This window comes from Lithobates pipiens, unplaced genomic scaffold (assembly GCF_037356315.1).
Source record: "Lithobates pipiens isolate NorthernLeopardFrog02 unplaced genomic scaffold, aLitPip1_a1.2 Scaffold_16, whole genome shotgun sequence".
Taxonomy (NCBI): Eukaryota; Metazoa; Chordata; class Amphibia; order Anura; family Ranidae; genus Lithobates; species Lithobates pipiens.
The window spans coordinates 635654665-635670712 of record NW_027507748.1 but is presented as its reverse complement, the minus strand read 5'-3'; the positions used below and the strand labels follow the sequence as shown (position 1 = coordinate 635670712).

Genomic DNA, 16048 nt, shown 5'->3' with positions numbered 1-16048 from the left:
TCTATAGCAGTGGTGGTCAAATTGCTTAATGTAGGGCAGAATATACTATTCAGTGAACGTAATGCTACAGAAAGCTGTCAAGACCGCAGTGCCTTGTGTCTAGATGAGCCTAGCAAACCTCTTGCTTGTTACTGTAGGCAATACAATTTCCGACTGTGGCAGTTTTTAAAACTACAGTGCTTTCAAAACTAGAAGACGACGACCAGAACTACAAGAGTCACACAACAAAAAGACATTTATCACAGAAAGGAAAATAAGTACGTACTTCCTCCTGAACACCACTGTTTGTTGTAAGTTTACTTCCATCTGTTATTGCAATTATGATAGCAGGCTCCAAGAAGAAAGGATTTCTTCCCTGTGAGGGAAATCATAAAATTAGGTTAAATAAGGTCCTGAATTCAGTTATCGGCAAGGGTTTTTCAGTATTTAAAGGCCTCTGAATGTTCTCCCTGCATCTGCATGGGTTTTATGCAGGTGTGAAAAAATGCTGTAAATTAAGAATGCTTTCAGAATTAGACGTGTTTATTTTTATCAACTGCCAAAATGAAGAGTAAAAACAGAAGAACTCCAAATCAATATTTGGTGTGCCCACCCTTTGCCTTCAAACCAGCATCAATTCTAGGTACACTTGCAGCTTTTCAAGTTACTCAGCAGGTAGGTTGTTCCAAACACATAGGCTGTCTCAAATCCTTCTGTCTCTTCATATAATCCCAGACAGACTTGATGTTGCGTTTAGGGCTCTGTGGGGGCCAAACCATCACTTCCAGGACTTTGTTCTTATTTACACTGAAGATAGTTCTTAGCTGGCTGTAGGTTTTGGGTCATCATCCTAGTGCAGATTAAATTTGGCAGCTAATCGCACACCTCCCTGATGGTATGGCATGACGGACAAGTATCTGCCTGTATTTATATCAGCGTTGAGGACACCATTGATCCTGACCAAATCTCAAACTTCACTTGCAGAAATGCAGCCCCAAACTTGCAAGGAACCTCCACCATGCTTTACTGTTGCCAGCAGACATTCCATTATTGTACCTCTCCCCATCCCTTGAATCTGCCTCCTGCTACAGTCAAATATTTCAACTTTTGACTCAGACTACCTGCTGCCATTTTTCTGCACCCCATTAGCTATGTTTTTGTGCATAGTTAAGTCGCTTTGCCTTATTTCCATGTCAGAGGTATGGCGTTTTGACTGCAATTCTTTTTTGTGCTTCTTCAAAAGAGCTTGAACAGCACATCTTGAAACCCCAGTCTGCTTTGAAATCTTTGCCTGGGACAGACCTTGCCGCTAACTACCTTGTGTCTGTTACGGTACTCAGTCTTGCCATGGGGTATGACCTGTGACATGAAACGGTCCATCAACATTCCCTTAATAGAGTTGTGATGTTCTTTACCCAGTTTTAAGCCTCCTGCACAGCTGTTAAGAATGGCTTTAACCTACATATAAAAAGTGATGATCATTAGCACCTGCTCAATAAAATTGGTTAACCACTTAAGCCCCAGACCATTTGGCTGCCCAAACACCAGAGCACTTTTTGCAATTCGGCACTGCGCCACTTTAACCGACAATTGTGCGGTCGTGAGACGTGGCTCCCGAACAAAAATTTATGTCTTTTTCCCCACAAATAGAGCTTTCTTTTGGTGGTATTTGATCACCTCTGCGGTTTTATTTTTGCCCTATAAACAAAAAAATAGTGACAAAAAAAAAAAAACAAAAAAAAAAAAACATTTTTTTTTTACTTTTTGCTATAATATCCCCCAAAAAAATATATATATAAAAACACATTTTTTCCCCCTTAGTTTAGGCTGATACATATTCTTCTACATATTTTTGGTAAAATAAATAAATAATAAGCATTTAATAGTTTTATGGCATTTTTATTATATTTTTTTACTAGTAATGGCAGCGATCTTTATCGTGACGGTGACATTATGGCGGACAGATTGGACAGTTTTGGCATGATTTTGGGACCATATTTAAACAGTGATCAGTGCAATTAAAATGCATTCATTACTGTGTAAATGTAACTAGCAGTGAAGGGGTTAACTACTAGGTGGCTCTTTAGGAGTTAAATGTGGCCTAGGGAGTGATTCTAACTGTGGGGGGGGAGGTGCTGTGTGTGTGTCACGACACTGATCACCGCTCTCAATTACAGGGAGCGATGATCAGTGTTCTGTCACTAGGCAGAACGGGGAAATGCTTGCTTACATTAGCATTTAGTCTCCGTGAGACGATCGCAGAGAAACCCCATGGACATACTCACGGAGGTCAAGGCGGGAGAGTGTGCCCGCACACCGCTTCTTAAAGGGCAACATACAGGTATGTTAATCTGCCTGTATGTGCCCTTCTGCCAATGTATATCGGCGTGAGCCAGTCAGCAAGCGGTTAAAGTTCACCTTTCATGACATACAAATTCTCTCTCTCTCTAAATCTAAAGACGACGCGGCAATGTTCTGTGAATGGACTACAATTACCAACAGCCTTTCCGGCTGTCTGCTTGTAGTTTTCAATGAACTACAGCTACGTTGAGCGCTCTGGTAGTTCAGATTCTTCCTGTCAGCGTTATGTATGGGCAGACAGCTCACACTGACAGTGTGCAGGTGATATATATATATATATATATAAAAAAGTGCATTCATTTTAATTTTATTTTTTTAAAGGTGAATTTATCCTTTAATTATACACCTGACCCAAGCCTATAAAATCCCTGACTTTGTGCAAGTATAAGAATTGATGCTGGCTTGAAGACAAAAACAGTAGTCGCACCAAACGTGGATTTGATTTAAAAAGGTCTTCTGTTCGCTCATCGTGTATTTTGCAAATTTATAAAAACCACTATTTTTTTTTTTAAGCAATCTTACTTTGCAGTATTTATTCACTGTGAAAAAAAAAAATATATATATATAATCGCTCTGTGGATCAGATTGGGAGCGCCTTTGTTGGACAGGGATTAACGTGAATGGCTCCATGTGCTAGAGAAAGCACTGTAGAAAACAGTCACTCCTCTGTTTCATTCAGTTGGTGCAAATCTAAGATTATAGAGTGTTATAAACAAGTAAAGTAGTTAAAGCAGAACTAAACCCTCCTATCCATTAACAGCCAAGAACACCGTCATCTTAGCCTCTGATCTGCAGTTGATATGGTGCTGGCCAAGTGATCAATTTTAAAACAAGCTATTTGATAACTTGGAACAATTTAAAAAGTGACAATATTAGGGCAATGGCAGATGAGCAATCCAACACATTGCTTCTATCGATGGGAAATTGTAGTAAGACTTTGTGCAGAGTCGTCATCAACTCAGCATTGAAAGAAATGGGGAATGCTCCCCTGCCACCCAAGTCAGAGGTGAAAGGGATATTGTGAATCAATATGGATGCGTTTGGATGAGAATTGCTCTCTCCCACAGATCTTGTTATGCTACAAAACAAAAACAAGTAAAAGATACAAGGGAATCAAACATTCAAATACTCAATGAAGATCAATCTTCCAAGTGCCCATTTTCAAATAAGAGGGGTTGATTCAACAGTGAATGTTTGGTGAAAAGTTACATTTGCTGCTTTATAAATATGCCCCCAAAGCTTCAGGTATGAAAGACAAACACCTGCATATCACAGCGGAAAATTAAATGAATGTTTTAAGCACCTGTTTGATGCAACCAGGAATTCCCAAGGTGCTTTCAATCTATAACCTCCAGCATGCACTGTCCACTGCAGGCAGGGCACACTGTGGGAAACCACCTAGGAAGACAGACAACAGGTTGCCCGTTTTGATCATTTCATCATAAATCACATGACAATGTAATAAATATTTCATCAACTTGATTTTCAAGCACTTTGCCTTTCACCCTTCAAAAGAAAAATAAATATTTAAAATTACACAAATGGTATACAAAGGACCAATGCTTTAGCAGCATGCTTCAAGTTAACAGTATATGTTTTACAAATCTATAAGTAAAATACATAAGATCAATGTAAGGTATGTGTCAAGTCACTCCTGTCTGGTTTTTGCATTAGTGGCTCCATTAGAAAGATTTACCCTTACTGCCGACGATGGTTTCACCAGACAGGAAGTGAAGGAAAAACTGCACCAGGAACACAGGTGGAAACAGTGACAATTTTCCTTATTTCTGTTATTGGTAGAGAGTGCTCCCACTTAATGTCTGGTAAATGTAGACAGCAAAACAAGAAAGGTGACCCAGACAGCATAAAAAATAAAAAATAAATAAATAAAAAAAACACCAAAAGAAAGAAAAGGGTTCTAAATCTTCCTCACTCTATCCAAAACTAAAGATGGCTGTACATTGCTTTAACTGCAGCCAATTACTGCTGAAATAGCCAAAATGTGGGTGACCTTGTCAACATCATCCAGCTCAACAAAACGCAAAGGGGCCGGGTGGAAAACTGCTGGCTGAACAGCTACTTCATCCAATCAGATAACATCATTGTTTGGGCATTCAAGGAGCCTTGGGTGCTGCTGCTTGAATATGAGAGAAGAATAGCAGCTTTAGAAAAAGTTTAAACTTTACGTACACTTAAACTTGATTAAGCAATACCGCAGCACTGAAGGCCTAGGCATCAGCTAGCAGTCCTAACTTTGCACAATGGTTTCTGCAGCTAGATGTGAAAATGCAGAACTGCAACAGTGACACCTACAGGTCAAAGGAGAGTTTACCATGACTGGTAAACAATATACTAGAAAGACCACAAAGCCACTGTAGATAGGAGAAATGTGTTATCTAGCAGTCTATTGATATCCATTTTACACTGGATTTGCATATATTGTATAGAATAGATAAAAAGTAAAGCTGGCGATTGGCAATAAGCAGGTAGAAGAGCCCATACATTTATATTTTTTTCTAGAATGAATGCATCCTTACATTGGAAAAGGCAACTTGTAGAAACCAAAAGGAAGAAAGCATAAATCCAAGCCCTGACACTCAAACTAAAGAAGCTGCTTGGATAAGATACAAAAGCATCAAGTCCGGAAGAATGTGACCAACTAATGCACATATAATCTGGATGAATGAGAATGCTTCCATATAAAAGAAATCCAGCTACAGGTATTTATATTGACCAGGGAAGTCTCAGGCTCTCCAGACAAATTAGGCCAAAAACTTGGATTTGTTGGAACAAAAAAAATCTTGGATGTATAAACTTTATGCTTCCCAGAAGACATTCTCCTGCGGTTTAAACGTTTCGAAAAATCCTGCAAGCGCCATCTTTGGGGGCTGGTTGGTAGCTCTCCCAAAACGCCCTGCCCATTGGAATGAATTGACAGCTCTTTCTGAAGCGCTTGAAAAGCATTTTGGAAGCACCGCAACGCAGGAGTTTTAACCCCCTTCTTTGGGTTTAAAAGCACTTGCTAGTGGCCGAAAAGTGCTGCTTAAACAGCGGTAAAGCCCCGTTAAAATGAGCAGCACTTTACCACGAACGCAGCCCCAGTGTGAAAGGGGTCTTACTAGTGTCTGATGTTTGCAGCGTTTATGCATTCTACATTCCTAGGCCCAGCTTTATTACAAATCTTCCAACTAGTTAAGACATTCTCCCTAAAGATCTTAAATGTAAATAAAAGCATAAAGCAACATTCTCCTGAAACAATCCTAAAAAGGTAGAACATCAGATGTCTTGTTTTACAAATTTACACATGGGGGTTTCAAAGCAGTGGACATTTCAGAGGACATTTCAGATTTCTCACTCTGCCTTTCTATAGTCAAATGACCCACCAATACCTTTCCAAATACCCATCCTCTTCAACAGTCATAGGAGAACAGCAGAATACTTACTAATCAATACTTACCACTAGAGTAGCCATTTGAGTGTCCAAATGCCTGGGCATTTAGTCAAACTTTGCTGAAGAGGATTACTCTTTCTGCAGCAAGATATTTCATGGATTCAGCTATTGCATATCACTAAAAAAACAGCGATCTTAAAGTGGTTGTAAACCTCAAAACATGAAGAGCCAAGCATATCCTCCTTTAGTGTTTACTTGTCTCAATTAAGGAGCACCAAGTGTCATTTCTGTCTGCCGATTTGTTCCTGTTATCAGCATGAGTCCCCTTTTGACAAGTTTTCCTGACACCAAAGAGAAAAAAGGTGACAGGAGAAGAAGCACCAGCAAAGAGCCTGTGAATGACAGCCTCAGCTTTCCAAGTGCGGGGCGGGGGTCATTTCTGTCAGCATTCAGAGGCCTCCTCACTGAAACCTGCAGAGTGCAATTCCAGCTCCCAGACCGCTTTTTTTCTGACAGCTTAGACCAGCTTTACAGATTTTGAAATTTGAATGGATGCAGTGAAGAGAATACTGCAGATAAACATGTACATTTTATGTAGTATGATTGGTTTCATCTCTATCACCTGAGGCCAGTCACTTCACTGAGTATATGTAATAGTTTACAACAACTTTAATCTTTGCTCCCATTAGGATCGTGTGCCAGCTGTATTGCAATACAGCCCCTATACCAGTGATGGTGAACCTTGGCACCCCAGATGTTTTGGAATAGCATTTCCCATGTTGCTCATGCTCTCTGCAGTGTAGTTGAACATCATGGGAAATGTAGTTCTTAAATATCTGTGGTGCCAAGGTTCGCCATCACTGCCCTATACACTCCTGCTTGATTGGCATGTGTCACCGCATTGTCTGCAAATCACTAGAAAATGGCACAACGCATGAAAAGCTTCCCAGCCTCACAAATCTGCATCACTGATCAGCCACTTTAAAGTCCAACTCTAGACCAAAAACTGTATTTTCCCTGCACTCCATTTCTTCTATAGCTCACACAGAGACAGCAAATGAAAATCTCTCCAATGGCATCACATAAAGGAGTTTGGGGTTTAAAAAAACACAAAACAAAAACATACATTTATACTGAGCTAGGTATATGCAGCATTAATCCAATGCTGTATCTGTCTCCTGCCTGAGAGGCTGGGACAGATGTTAGCCCGGGCATCTGGGTGGATCTAGACTGTAAAGTCAGGATTGATCCAGCAGCTGGACCAGCTGAGTGTTGTCAGCCAACAGCTGGCTTTAGCCTGCCGTCAGCTTAAATAAAAAACGGTCAGAGGATTGCAGATCGAACTGCACTCCTGTGATCCATAGATGTAGGGCCAAAATAGCTTTGCCCATACTTCAAGAGTTTTACAAATAAAAATCTGTCTGGAGTTGGACTATAAAGTCATTAAGGAAGCTTTGCCCATTAGGTGCAGGTGGTCTTATTACAGAATGATCCACGTTGCATTAAAAAAAAAAAAATCATCCAGCTGCATGGGTTACACATGAAATAAACTAATGGGAAACAGCTCCTATGGCAGAGACCATAATCATTATTTCTATGCAGTGATAAACAGTCATTGCAGTTCTGAAGTATTAGAATTTTACAACATGAAAGCATGAAAGATTATCCAGGTGCCCAGTTTTCCTGTGGGGACAACTTGAAGGGCCTTTTGCTAAATAGGATGCATTCACCCTGAAAGGCAACTACATACTGCCAGATCACCACAAGTTCTAATGTGCAAATATACTTCCCTGACATCACAAGAGACTAGGTGATGGGCTGCCGCATCCAATGTCTGGATGGTCAACAATCAGGAATTGTTCAGCTGGTGCACAAGAATCCAAAATCTTGAGTTTTTGGGGTAGCCAAAAAAAGACTTGTCCTTACAAACAAAACCCAAGTTAAAACGTCAACTAACCATATTCTGTCATAAGTGGGAAGATCACCTAAGCCATCCACACAGCTACTGTACAGCTGAAGAGACCCCAACTCTGTAGAAGAACAAATATGAAGGTTGACTGCAAAGAGATCCAGTAAGTAAGATAGCTAAAACATAGGGGGTCAGAACATTAGGATGCTAAAGCAGAAAGTTAGCAGAGATATGATGAGACAGTATTTCAGAATATTAGTTAAAAGGAAAAAAATAAGGGCTTTAATTTCCTTGAGTTCAGGCGAATGTTTGGTGGGCAAAAATGAAAATGAACACCATCTCTTGTTAGGTAGAGGCTTGAGGAAGATCCGATAAGCGATGGGGTTCATCTTATAGTCCCCTAAAAAGCAAATCTGTTCTGAGAGAAATGCATATGCAACCAGTGATCACCTCTGAAAAATTCTACTTTTTTTGGCTGTCATGCTGATCCTCATACTTATAAAGACCAGGGGTTTAGTCTGACTCATTGAAGCAAGAGGATCAGCATGAAAAAACAGGCTACCGACATCTGGATCGATAGACATAGGGCGTTCAAGTCAAACCGGGACTTTTTTACAGATATAAAAAGGGATGCTAGCGTGGCCGTAATAAACGCAGTAGTAAGTGGCAAATGTGTGCCATTACTGATAGGCAGCACACGTGGGCCAGTCCAGTCATCAAGCTGGCAATGTTAGTGCGTACATGGCTCCACCATAGGCTCCCCCCTGTCCAAAAAGGTTTTGGAAAAATGCATCTGCAAAAAAAAAAAAAAAAAAAAAAAAAAAGGTGCATAAGCTTATACAGAAAAACAACAGCCTGGTCCGATTACCAAGGGCATCCCCTGTTTCTCTATGACAATGAACAAGCTCATACCACTTGTCACACTACCTGCACATTACAGCAACTTGACTGGGAAGAACTGCCACATCCCCCTTACAGCCCAGAGATCCCGCCAAGCGATTTCCACTTGTTTGGACCCCTAATTGAAGCAACATGTCCTAGGATGGCTCAGGTGTACTGACAAATCTTTCTATGCTGAAGCTTTCCAGGAATTAAACGGTGGGATAAGAGTATCAATGTAGCAGGAGAGTATGTCAAAAAATAAATGTTTTCACTCCTTGATTTTTGTTATTATATGAACTCAAAAGTACCGGTTTGACTTGAATGCCGTGTGTATATATTACATACATACGACACTACCTGCCTGGAGTTTGCATGTTCCCCCTGTGCCTGCGTGAGCTTACTCCGGTTTCATCCAACACTCCAAAGACATGCTGGTAAATTAATTGGCTTCTGTCTAAATTGGCCCTAGTATATATGAATGTGAGTTAGGGACCTTAGATTTTAAGCTTCTAGAGGGTAGGGACCGATGTGAATGTACAATGTATATGTAAAGTGCTGCATAGATGGATGGCACTATACAAGTGCCATAAATATATAAAATTATATCTATAGCTCTCCATCTATACACACACACACACACACACACACACACATTTCAGGGTCAAACTTTAGACAAAGAACCTGCAGGTTTAGCTTTAAATAAAAGTTAACATAAGGAGCTAAGGCTTTAGTCACAATACTCTTCAGGCAGTGTACAGAAGCACTAAAGGCTAGACAGCCTATATCCACATCACGTAGTCACATGTTCTCTAAACTACATTACTAGATATTTTCCTGGCAAACCCACCTAAAAGCCACAGAGTAGTTGATCAAGGTATAAGTTAAAGGCTTTAATAATGCATACTAATGCAAGGGCTGGTTTACAAGTGAAGCTGGTGGTGAACACAAAGCTTTCCAAAAGGTTTACTGGAGGGGATTTTTAAAAGTCAGCAGAATGGCATGTCTTCCTACATGAATGAGATTCAGGTCATCAGCCCACAGGTTAAAATCTGACTCAGAAGATGGAAGAATCCCTTAGGCCAGTGATGGCGAACCTTGGCACCCCAGATGTTTTGGAACTACATTTCCCATGATGCTCAGCTACACTGCAGAGTGCATGAGGATCATGGGAAATGTAGTTCCAAAACATCTGGGGTGCCAAGGTTCGCCATCACTGCCTTAGGCTTTTACCATCTTACTGAAAAGGTCACCTGGGGAAACGCAGCAGGATTAACATCACATCTATGGAATAGAGCCTGGGAAGAAGCAGCACTGTCCTCCAGTTGCTTATGGTTTTACCTTTATCCCAACAAGTGGAGTCCAGTGATCAAATCCGCAGCCTTTGCATTCACCCATAAAGCTTTCAATGTGATGGGGTGACTAAAGTTCTAACAGGATAAATTAAAAAGTCAAATGGCTGCACACTCACGCAATGCAATTTCAGCTTTATTCAATAGTACAAAAATCCTTTAAAAACAACCAAGCACAGAATGGCAGGGGGGCACAGGGTTGACAAGTTTCACATGGAATCTGTGCTTTATCAAAACCGCCATCTCAAAACTTCTAAATGAAAGCAGAAAGTGATAACTACTAGGCAACAAGTAAACAAGAGACCAAAAATGCAACAAAAATGAAGCATGGCAACCAAAATGCTATAGGTTCAAGAAAGGAAGGGTGACCCCTGTAAGACGCACATCTATGGTGTCCTGCTACAATGAATGGAGCAGCAACTTCAGCCTGAACTCCGACCAGGCCACGCCCCCACCAAAATGCTATAACCAGTGTTGCTCACACACTTCTGCCTTCAGGGGACTGGCAGGTGCTCTGGAAGAACACACACACACACACACACACACACACTTCACAAGCTCAATTAACAAATCCATGAAGTGACAGTTTATAAATGGGAGTCAGTGAGAAAAATGACAGAAATGGACCAACTAAGTGAATGGAAGAGTAAATATTTACATTACATGGTTTCCTGATGTCAAGCAGTCAAAGCAAAAAAAATAAAAATAAATAAAAGGGCCAACACCTACAACATTTTAAAAAGTGGTTCTAAACACTAAATGTTTTTACATTAATGCATTTTCTGCAATAAAGTAAAAAAAAAAAAAATATATATATATATATATATATATAAATAAATAAAAAGTTTACGTCGTAAATTGTGCAGCTTATGACACTTATGAAACGAAGCATTGCAAAGTAAAGATGCATTTTCCCCAATTTTGAACAAAAAAATAACAAAAAACAAAACAAAAGTAGAAATAGTTTAAATGTTAAAAGCGGAGTGGCACCAAAAATGGAACTTCCGCTTTACATGATGGTGACCCCTGACATGCCACATGTCTTTTTTGGGGGTGGGGGGGGTTCTCAGTGCAGAGGCGCCAGAAGCAGCATCCGACCCATGCTGCATCCACCTAGGCAAGTATGATTCAGGAAAAAACCCAAACCCATATTTCTTTTAAGGCCTCATGAACACTTACCATTAAAAAAAAGCTGCATATACAGTCAATTCAATTTTTTCCTCTTCAGCCTGCATAAGCAACTTTATGTTGGCCTATTTGTCCATGCACATTTGGGCATTTACAGGCATATTAGCAGAGGAACGTTTTCAGGCTGAAAAAAAAAAAAAACCTCACCAGCGTTTAAGAGGAGCTTTCAGGCATAAAAAACGTTTGGCGCAAATAAATGTTCCATTTAAGAGCATTCAGTGTTAAGGTGTAAATTGATTACAGAAAAAAAATTAATAAAGCAGAGGGGAATGTTTTTAGGGAAAAAAAAGAAATAAAAATAGTATTCATAGGGCAGTAACAATGGCTTACAGACAGGAGGAGTTTACTAAAACTGAAGAGTGCAAAATCTGGCACAGCTGAGCATGGTAGCCAATCAGCTTCCAACTCCAGCTTGTCAATTAAAGGAGTTGTAAAGGCAGAAGGTTTTATATCTTAATGCATTCTATGCATTAAGATTAAAAAAAAAAAAAACTTGTGTTTAGGCCGGGTTCACACCGCTGCGATGCGGGAACGCCGCAAATCCGCTGCGTTTTCCCGCATCGCACACCTCCCGCCGGCAGTTCACACTGCCCTATGCGGACGGCTGGGAGTGTCAATGTTATGTTAATGACACCCCCAGATCCGTCCGCATATCGCAGTGCGATCTGCCGACTCGCACAGGAATCGGATCGCATGGTGTGAACCCCCATGCGATCCGATTCTGCTGCGGACCAAAAAAAGGGTCCCGTGCGAGTTTGCTGCGGGAGCGCTGCGAATTCAGCCATACTATCTGTATGGCTGAACTCGCATCGCTACGGAGATCGGATGTGATTTGCGGTGCGAATCACATCCGGATCTCCCCCCGCAGCAGTGTGAACCCAGCCTTAAGCAGCCTCCCCAGCAGCCCCCTAATTACTTACCTGAGCCCCCTATCTCTCCAGCGATGTCCACGCATGTCTAAACCGTATGAAACACTCCTCCTGACTGGCTGAGACAGCAGCGGCACCATTGACTGCCGCTGCTGTCAGTCAATAAGGGGAGAGGGGGTGGGGCCGGGTTGGGGCTCAGTGTCTGAATAGACACAGGGAGCTTTGACCTGGCTCCAGTGCCCCCATAGGAAGCTGCTGACTGAAGGAACTCAATAGGAGGAAGGCGTCAGGAGCAGCAAAGAGGGATCCACAAAGAGGAGGATCTGGGCTGCTCTGTGCAAAATCACTGCTCAGGAGGTGGTAAGTATAACAGGTTTGTTTTTCTGTTTTTTTAAAAACAAGACTTTACAATCACATTATAGTGGATGTAAACCCGATTCATGAAATTTGAGCTGGGCACATATATCTGCTGTTTTCTTATCAATCTTCAAAGCACTATGTCCTGTAGCTTTCTCCTGCTCCATTCTTTTATCAACTTCATAACTTCTGACAAGGTCTCAGAGACAGGAGCCTGAAGTTTGTGTCAGAGGGAGCTATAAATATATTTCGCACAAAGCTGAACTAGTCACAAGCAAGTTTCTGCATGTGTTTGGGGGAGCGTGTGTGCCTATCCTCCAATCAGCTGTCTCCGTGTATAGCAAGAATCCACACCCACAGGCGAGTGAGGCAGAGAAAATTCTAACAAGATCTGCACTTTCTAAACAGTATATAAAAAGATGAAGACAGCAGATATACAAGTAAAACTTATGTAGGGAGATTTGTTTCATCCCTGTGTATCAACTGAGGCTGTTCACTTCACTTGGTATATGTGAGGGTATACACATCCACTTTAAGCTTTGACAAAAAAAAAAAAAAAAAAAAAACCTGGAAGCAGATTGTTTTCTATGCACAGTTGCACCAGATTTTGCACTTTCCACTCTTGGTAAAATAACCTTAGGGTGTTTCATCAGAAGACCCAGTGATGCTATATGCACATTTTTAGAATACTTTTGGGCTCAGGCTCTGTTAGTAAATGTATATAGCATCGTCCCTGGTGAACAGCGTAAATAAATATACTGTGCTGTCTGGATAATAGCAACCAGCACAAAAAGTGTAAATGGATAGACATTTGTGGAGAAAGTGCAGCACTAAAAAAATAAAATAAAAAAAAATCTGCAAACGTGAAGTTAATATATAACCAAATAAGTGAAAATAAACATATATAGTGACATATTAAATAATAATATTGTAAAGTCCATAATAGCCAAAGGGGACCTGAAAAAGGGGTCTAGAAGTTCGAAAATAACCACCAATGGTAGTTAGCAAAAAGTCCAGATAGTGAAATCCAATAAAACATGATATAACTTTTGTGCAAATCAATACACGCTTAGTGGGATTTTTTAACCAAAAACAAGTAGCAGAATACATTCTGGCCTAAATTAATGAATTTGAGTTTTTTTATTTTATTGGGTATGTTTTATAGTCTTATGTAGTAAAAAAAGAAAAAAAAATCCCCAAGTTATTGGTCTGTTTAAATCGCAAAAAGTTAAAACCGCAGAGGGGATAAAATACCACCAAAAGAAAGCTCTATTTGTGGGGCAAAAAGGACACTTTTTTGGGGTACAGCATTGCACAACCATGCAACTGTCACTTAAAGTAACGCAATGGCGTATTGCAAAAAATGGCCTGGTCATAAACGGGGGGTAAACCTTCCGGAGCTGAAGAGGTTAATCTTAAGTCCATTCATACCGCTAGAGGTCTTGGGGCCTGCTCCTTAAGTTGAGAATGTAAGCCTCAGTTCTGAATTACAGAAACATGAACAATTCTGGGATTTACAGGAGAATGACAGGGCAGGATGTAATAGAGGTTGAGACCTTGTGTACAAGGATCCAATATACCTTTATGGGGATGGAACCGATGGTTAACCAAAGTACTCACAGGTACTATACCTTTGCTCCATTATTCTAGATTGCCCCATAAATATCGGAGGATGGTTGGATATGGAGGCATAAATTTGATCTGCAGAGGTCTTTTAGCACAGCTTTGGCTACAAGTATATTCGTGTTGCACTTGAGATACTGTGTGGCATTTGCATGATTGAGCTACATCTCACTGAACATTTTCTTTCAGTGCTGAAAATTCAATAAAGGTGTTTTATGCTTATATTTGTTACACTGTAAATAGATACCACAAGGTTAATCACTGATATTTACAGTCCATTATTACCACTAGTATTTCCTACAAAAGGATTGGGTTGTAGTTAAAGGTTAACCCCTTGTAGACCAAGCCTTTTTCTGACATTTTAGGCCTCATGTACACGGCTGCTGGTAAACGGACGTCCAAATGCAGTTGGCTGCTTTTTTCAGCTGCCCCTAAACTCATCCAATGTTATCTTATGTGTACATGTACACAGGTTGGTTTAATGGCATTTTTGGAAAACAAAAAATGAGTTCAGGAGGTATTTCAAGCGGCTAAACACAGTAACTCGCATTTAGCCGCATTTCGTTTACAGCCGTTTTTCATTTTTCGCTATTTTGAAAGAAAAAAATTTTTTTTTTTTCAAACGCTTCTAAACACGGCATGTAAATGCGGCAAAGCGAACATTTTAAATGTGGGTTGCCATCTGTCAAGTTAAATCTTTCAAGAGAGGTCGTAAAAACGTCCCGTGTACATTAAGCCTTACAAGTTAAAAGCAGTATTTTTTGCTAGATTACTTAGAAACCCCCAAACATTTTTTTTTTTAGCAGAGACCCTAGAAAATAAAATGTCAGTCATTGCAATATTTTATGTCACACTGAATTATTTTTGTATAATGTAAAAGATATTATGCTGAGTAAATAGATATCCAACATGTCATGCTTTAAAATTGCACACACTAGTGGAATGGCGACAAACTACGGTAGGAGACGCTTTAAAAAAAGGACCAGTTTAGAGTTGCTGAGGAGGTCTAGTGCTAGAATTGTTGCTCTCGCTCTAATGATCGCAGAAATACCTCACATGTGGCCTGAACGAGGTTTACATTGCGGGAGCAACTCAAGTATGCGTTTGCTTCTGCGTGTGAGCATGGCAGGATGGGGCACCTAAAATGTAGGCTTTTTTTGCACTGTCCCTTTAAAAACATTTATTAATCCCTTTCATTGTGGTGACAAGAAGTGTAAACATCCCTTATAACAGCAATAGTTACGTGTCAGGTATTTTCTTGGAGGGATCTGGGGGTCTATAAACCCCCTAATCCCTCCTTTGCACTTAAAAGCATGTTTTGAACACTGACTTAAAATCTTTCGGGACTGAAGCGGTTAATCTCCATCCTGACCAGAGCACTTTTTGTGACTCAGCACTGCGTCACTTTAACTGACAATTGTGCGGTCGTGCGACGTTGCACCCAAACAAAATTGACCTCTTTTCCCACAAATAGAGCTCTCTTTTGGTTGTATTTGATCACCTCATTTTTTGCTATATAATATCCCCCAAAAATATATATATAAAAAACAAAAAAAAAAAACTTTTTTTTTCCTCAGTTTGGGCCGATTTTAGTAAAAAAAAGAAGAAAAAGTCACAATAAGTTTATATTGATTGGTTTGTGCAAAAGTTATAGCGTCTACAAAATAGGGGATAGTTTTATGACATTTTTATTCAATTTTTTTTTTTAAATTGGTAATGTTGGCAATCTGCGTTTTTTTTATGAGGACTGCGACATTATGGCGGACACATCGGACATTTTGACACTATTTTGGGACCATTGTCATCTATACAGCAATCAGTGCTATAAAAATGCATTGATTACTGTGTAAATGACACTGGCAGTGAAGGGGTTAAATACTAGGGGTCACTCAAGGAGTTAAGCGTGTCCGAGGGAGTGATTCTAACTGTGGGGGGGGCTTCAAGTCACATGTCAGCAATCACTGGTCTTGATGACAGCAGTAATTTGTCATGACATAAGCCAGAACGGGGAAATGCCTGGTTTACATAGGAACTTCCTTGTTCTGAGGCTCCGTGACATGATCACCAGGAGACAGGCGGGCATAGAGTCCCCCGGTCACGCTGTATGCAGCGGGCGCACGTGCACCTTCTGTCCCCGGGT

The 16048-nt window shown here is 40.4% G+C and overlaps 1 protein-coding gene across 3 annotated transcripts in view; it reads right to left on the bottom strand.

The window, feature by feature from the left end:
- The window catches only part of INTS6 (integrator complex subunit 6), a 59528-nt gene that overhangs the window by 25366 nt on the left and 18114 nt on the right, over positions 1–16048 (bottom strand). For 2 of the 3 annotated variants that reach the window (XM_077484229.1, XM_077484230.1), the window contains one exon: positions 266–355. In XM_077484229.1, the coding sequence (XP_077340355.1) occupies positions 266–355 (90 nt within the window). Of the gene's footprint in view, positions 1–265; positions 356–3643; positions 3794–16048 lie in introns of those variants that run through there. The other variant, XM_077484231.1, reaches the window with a different exon arrangement.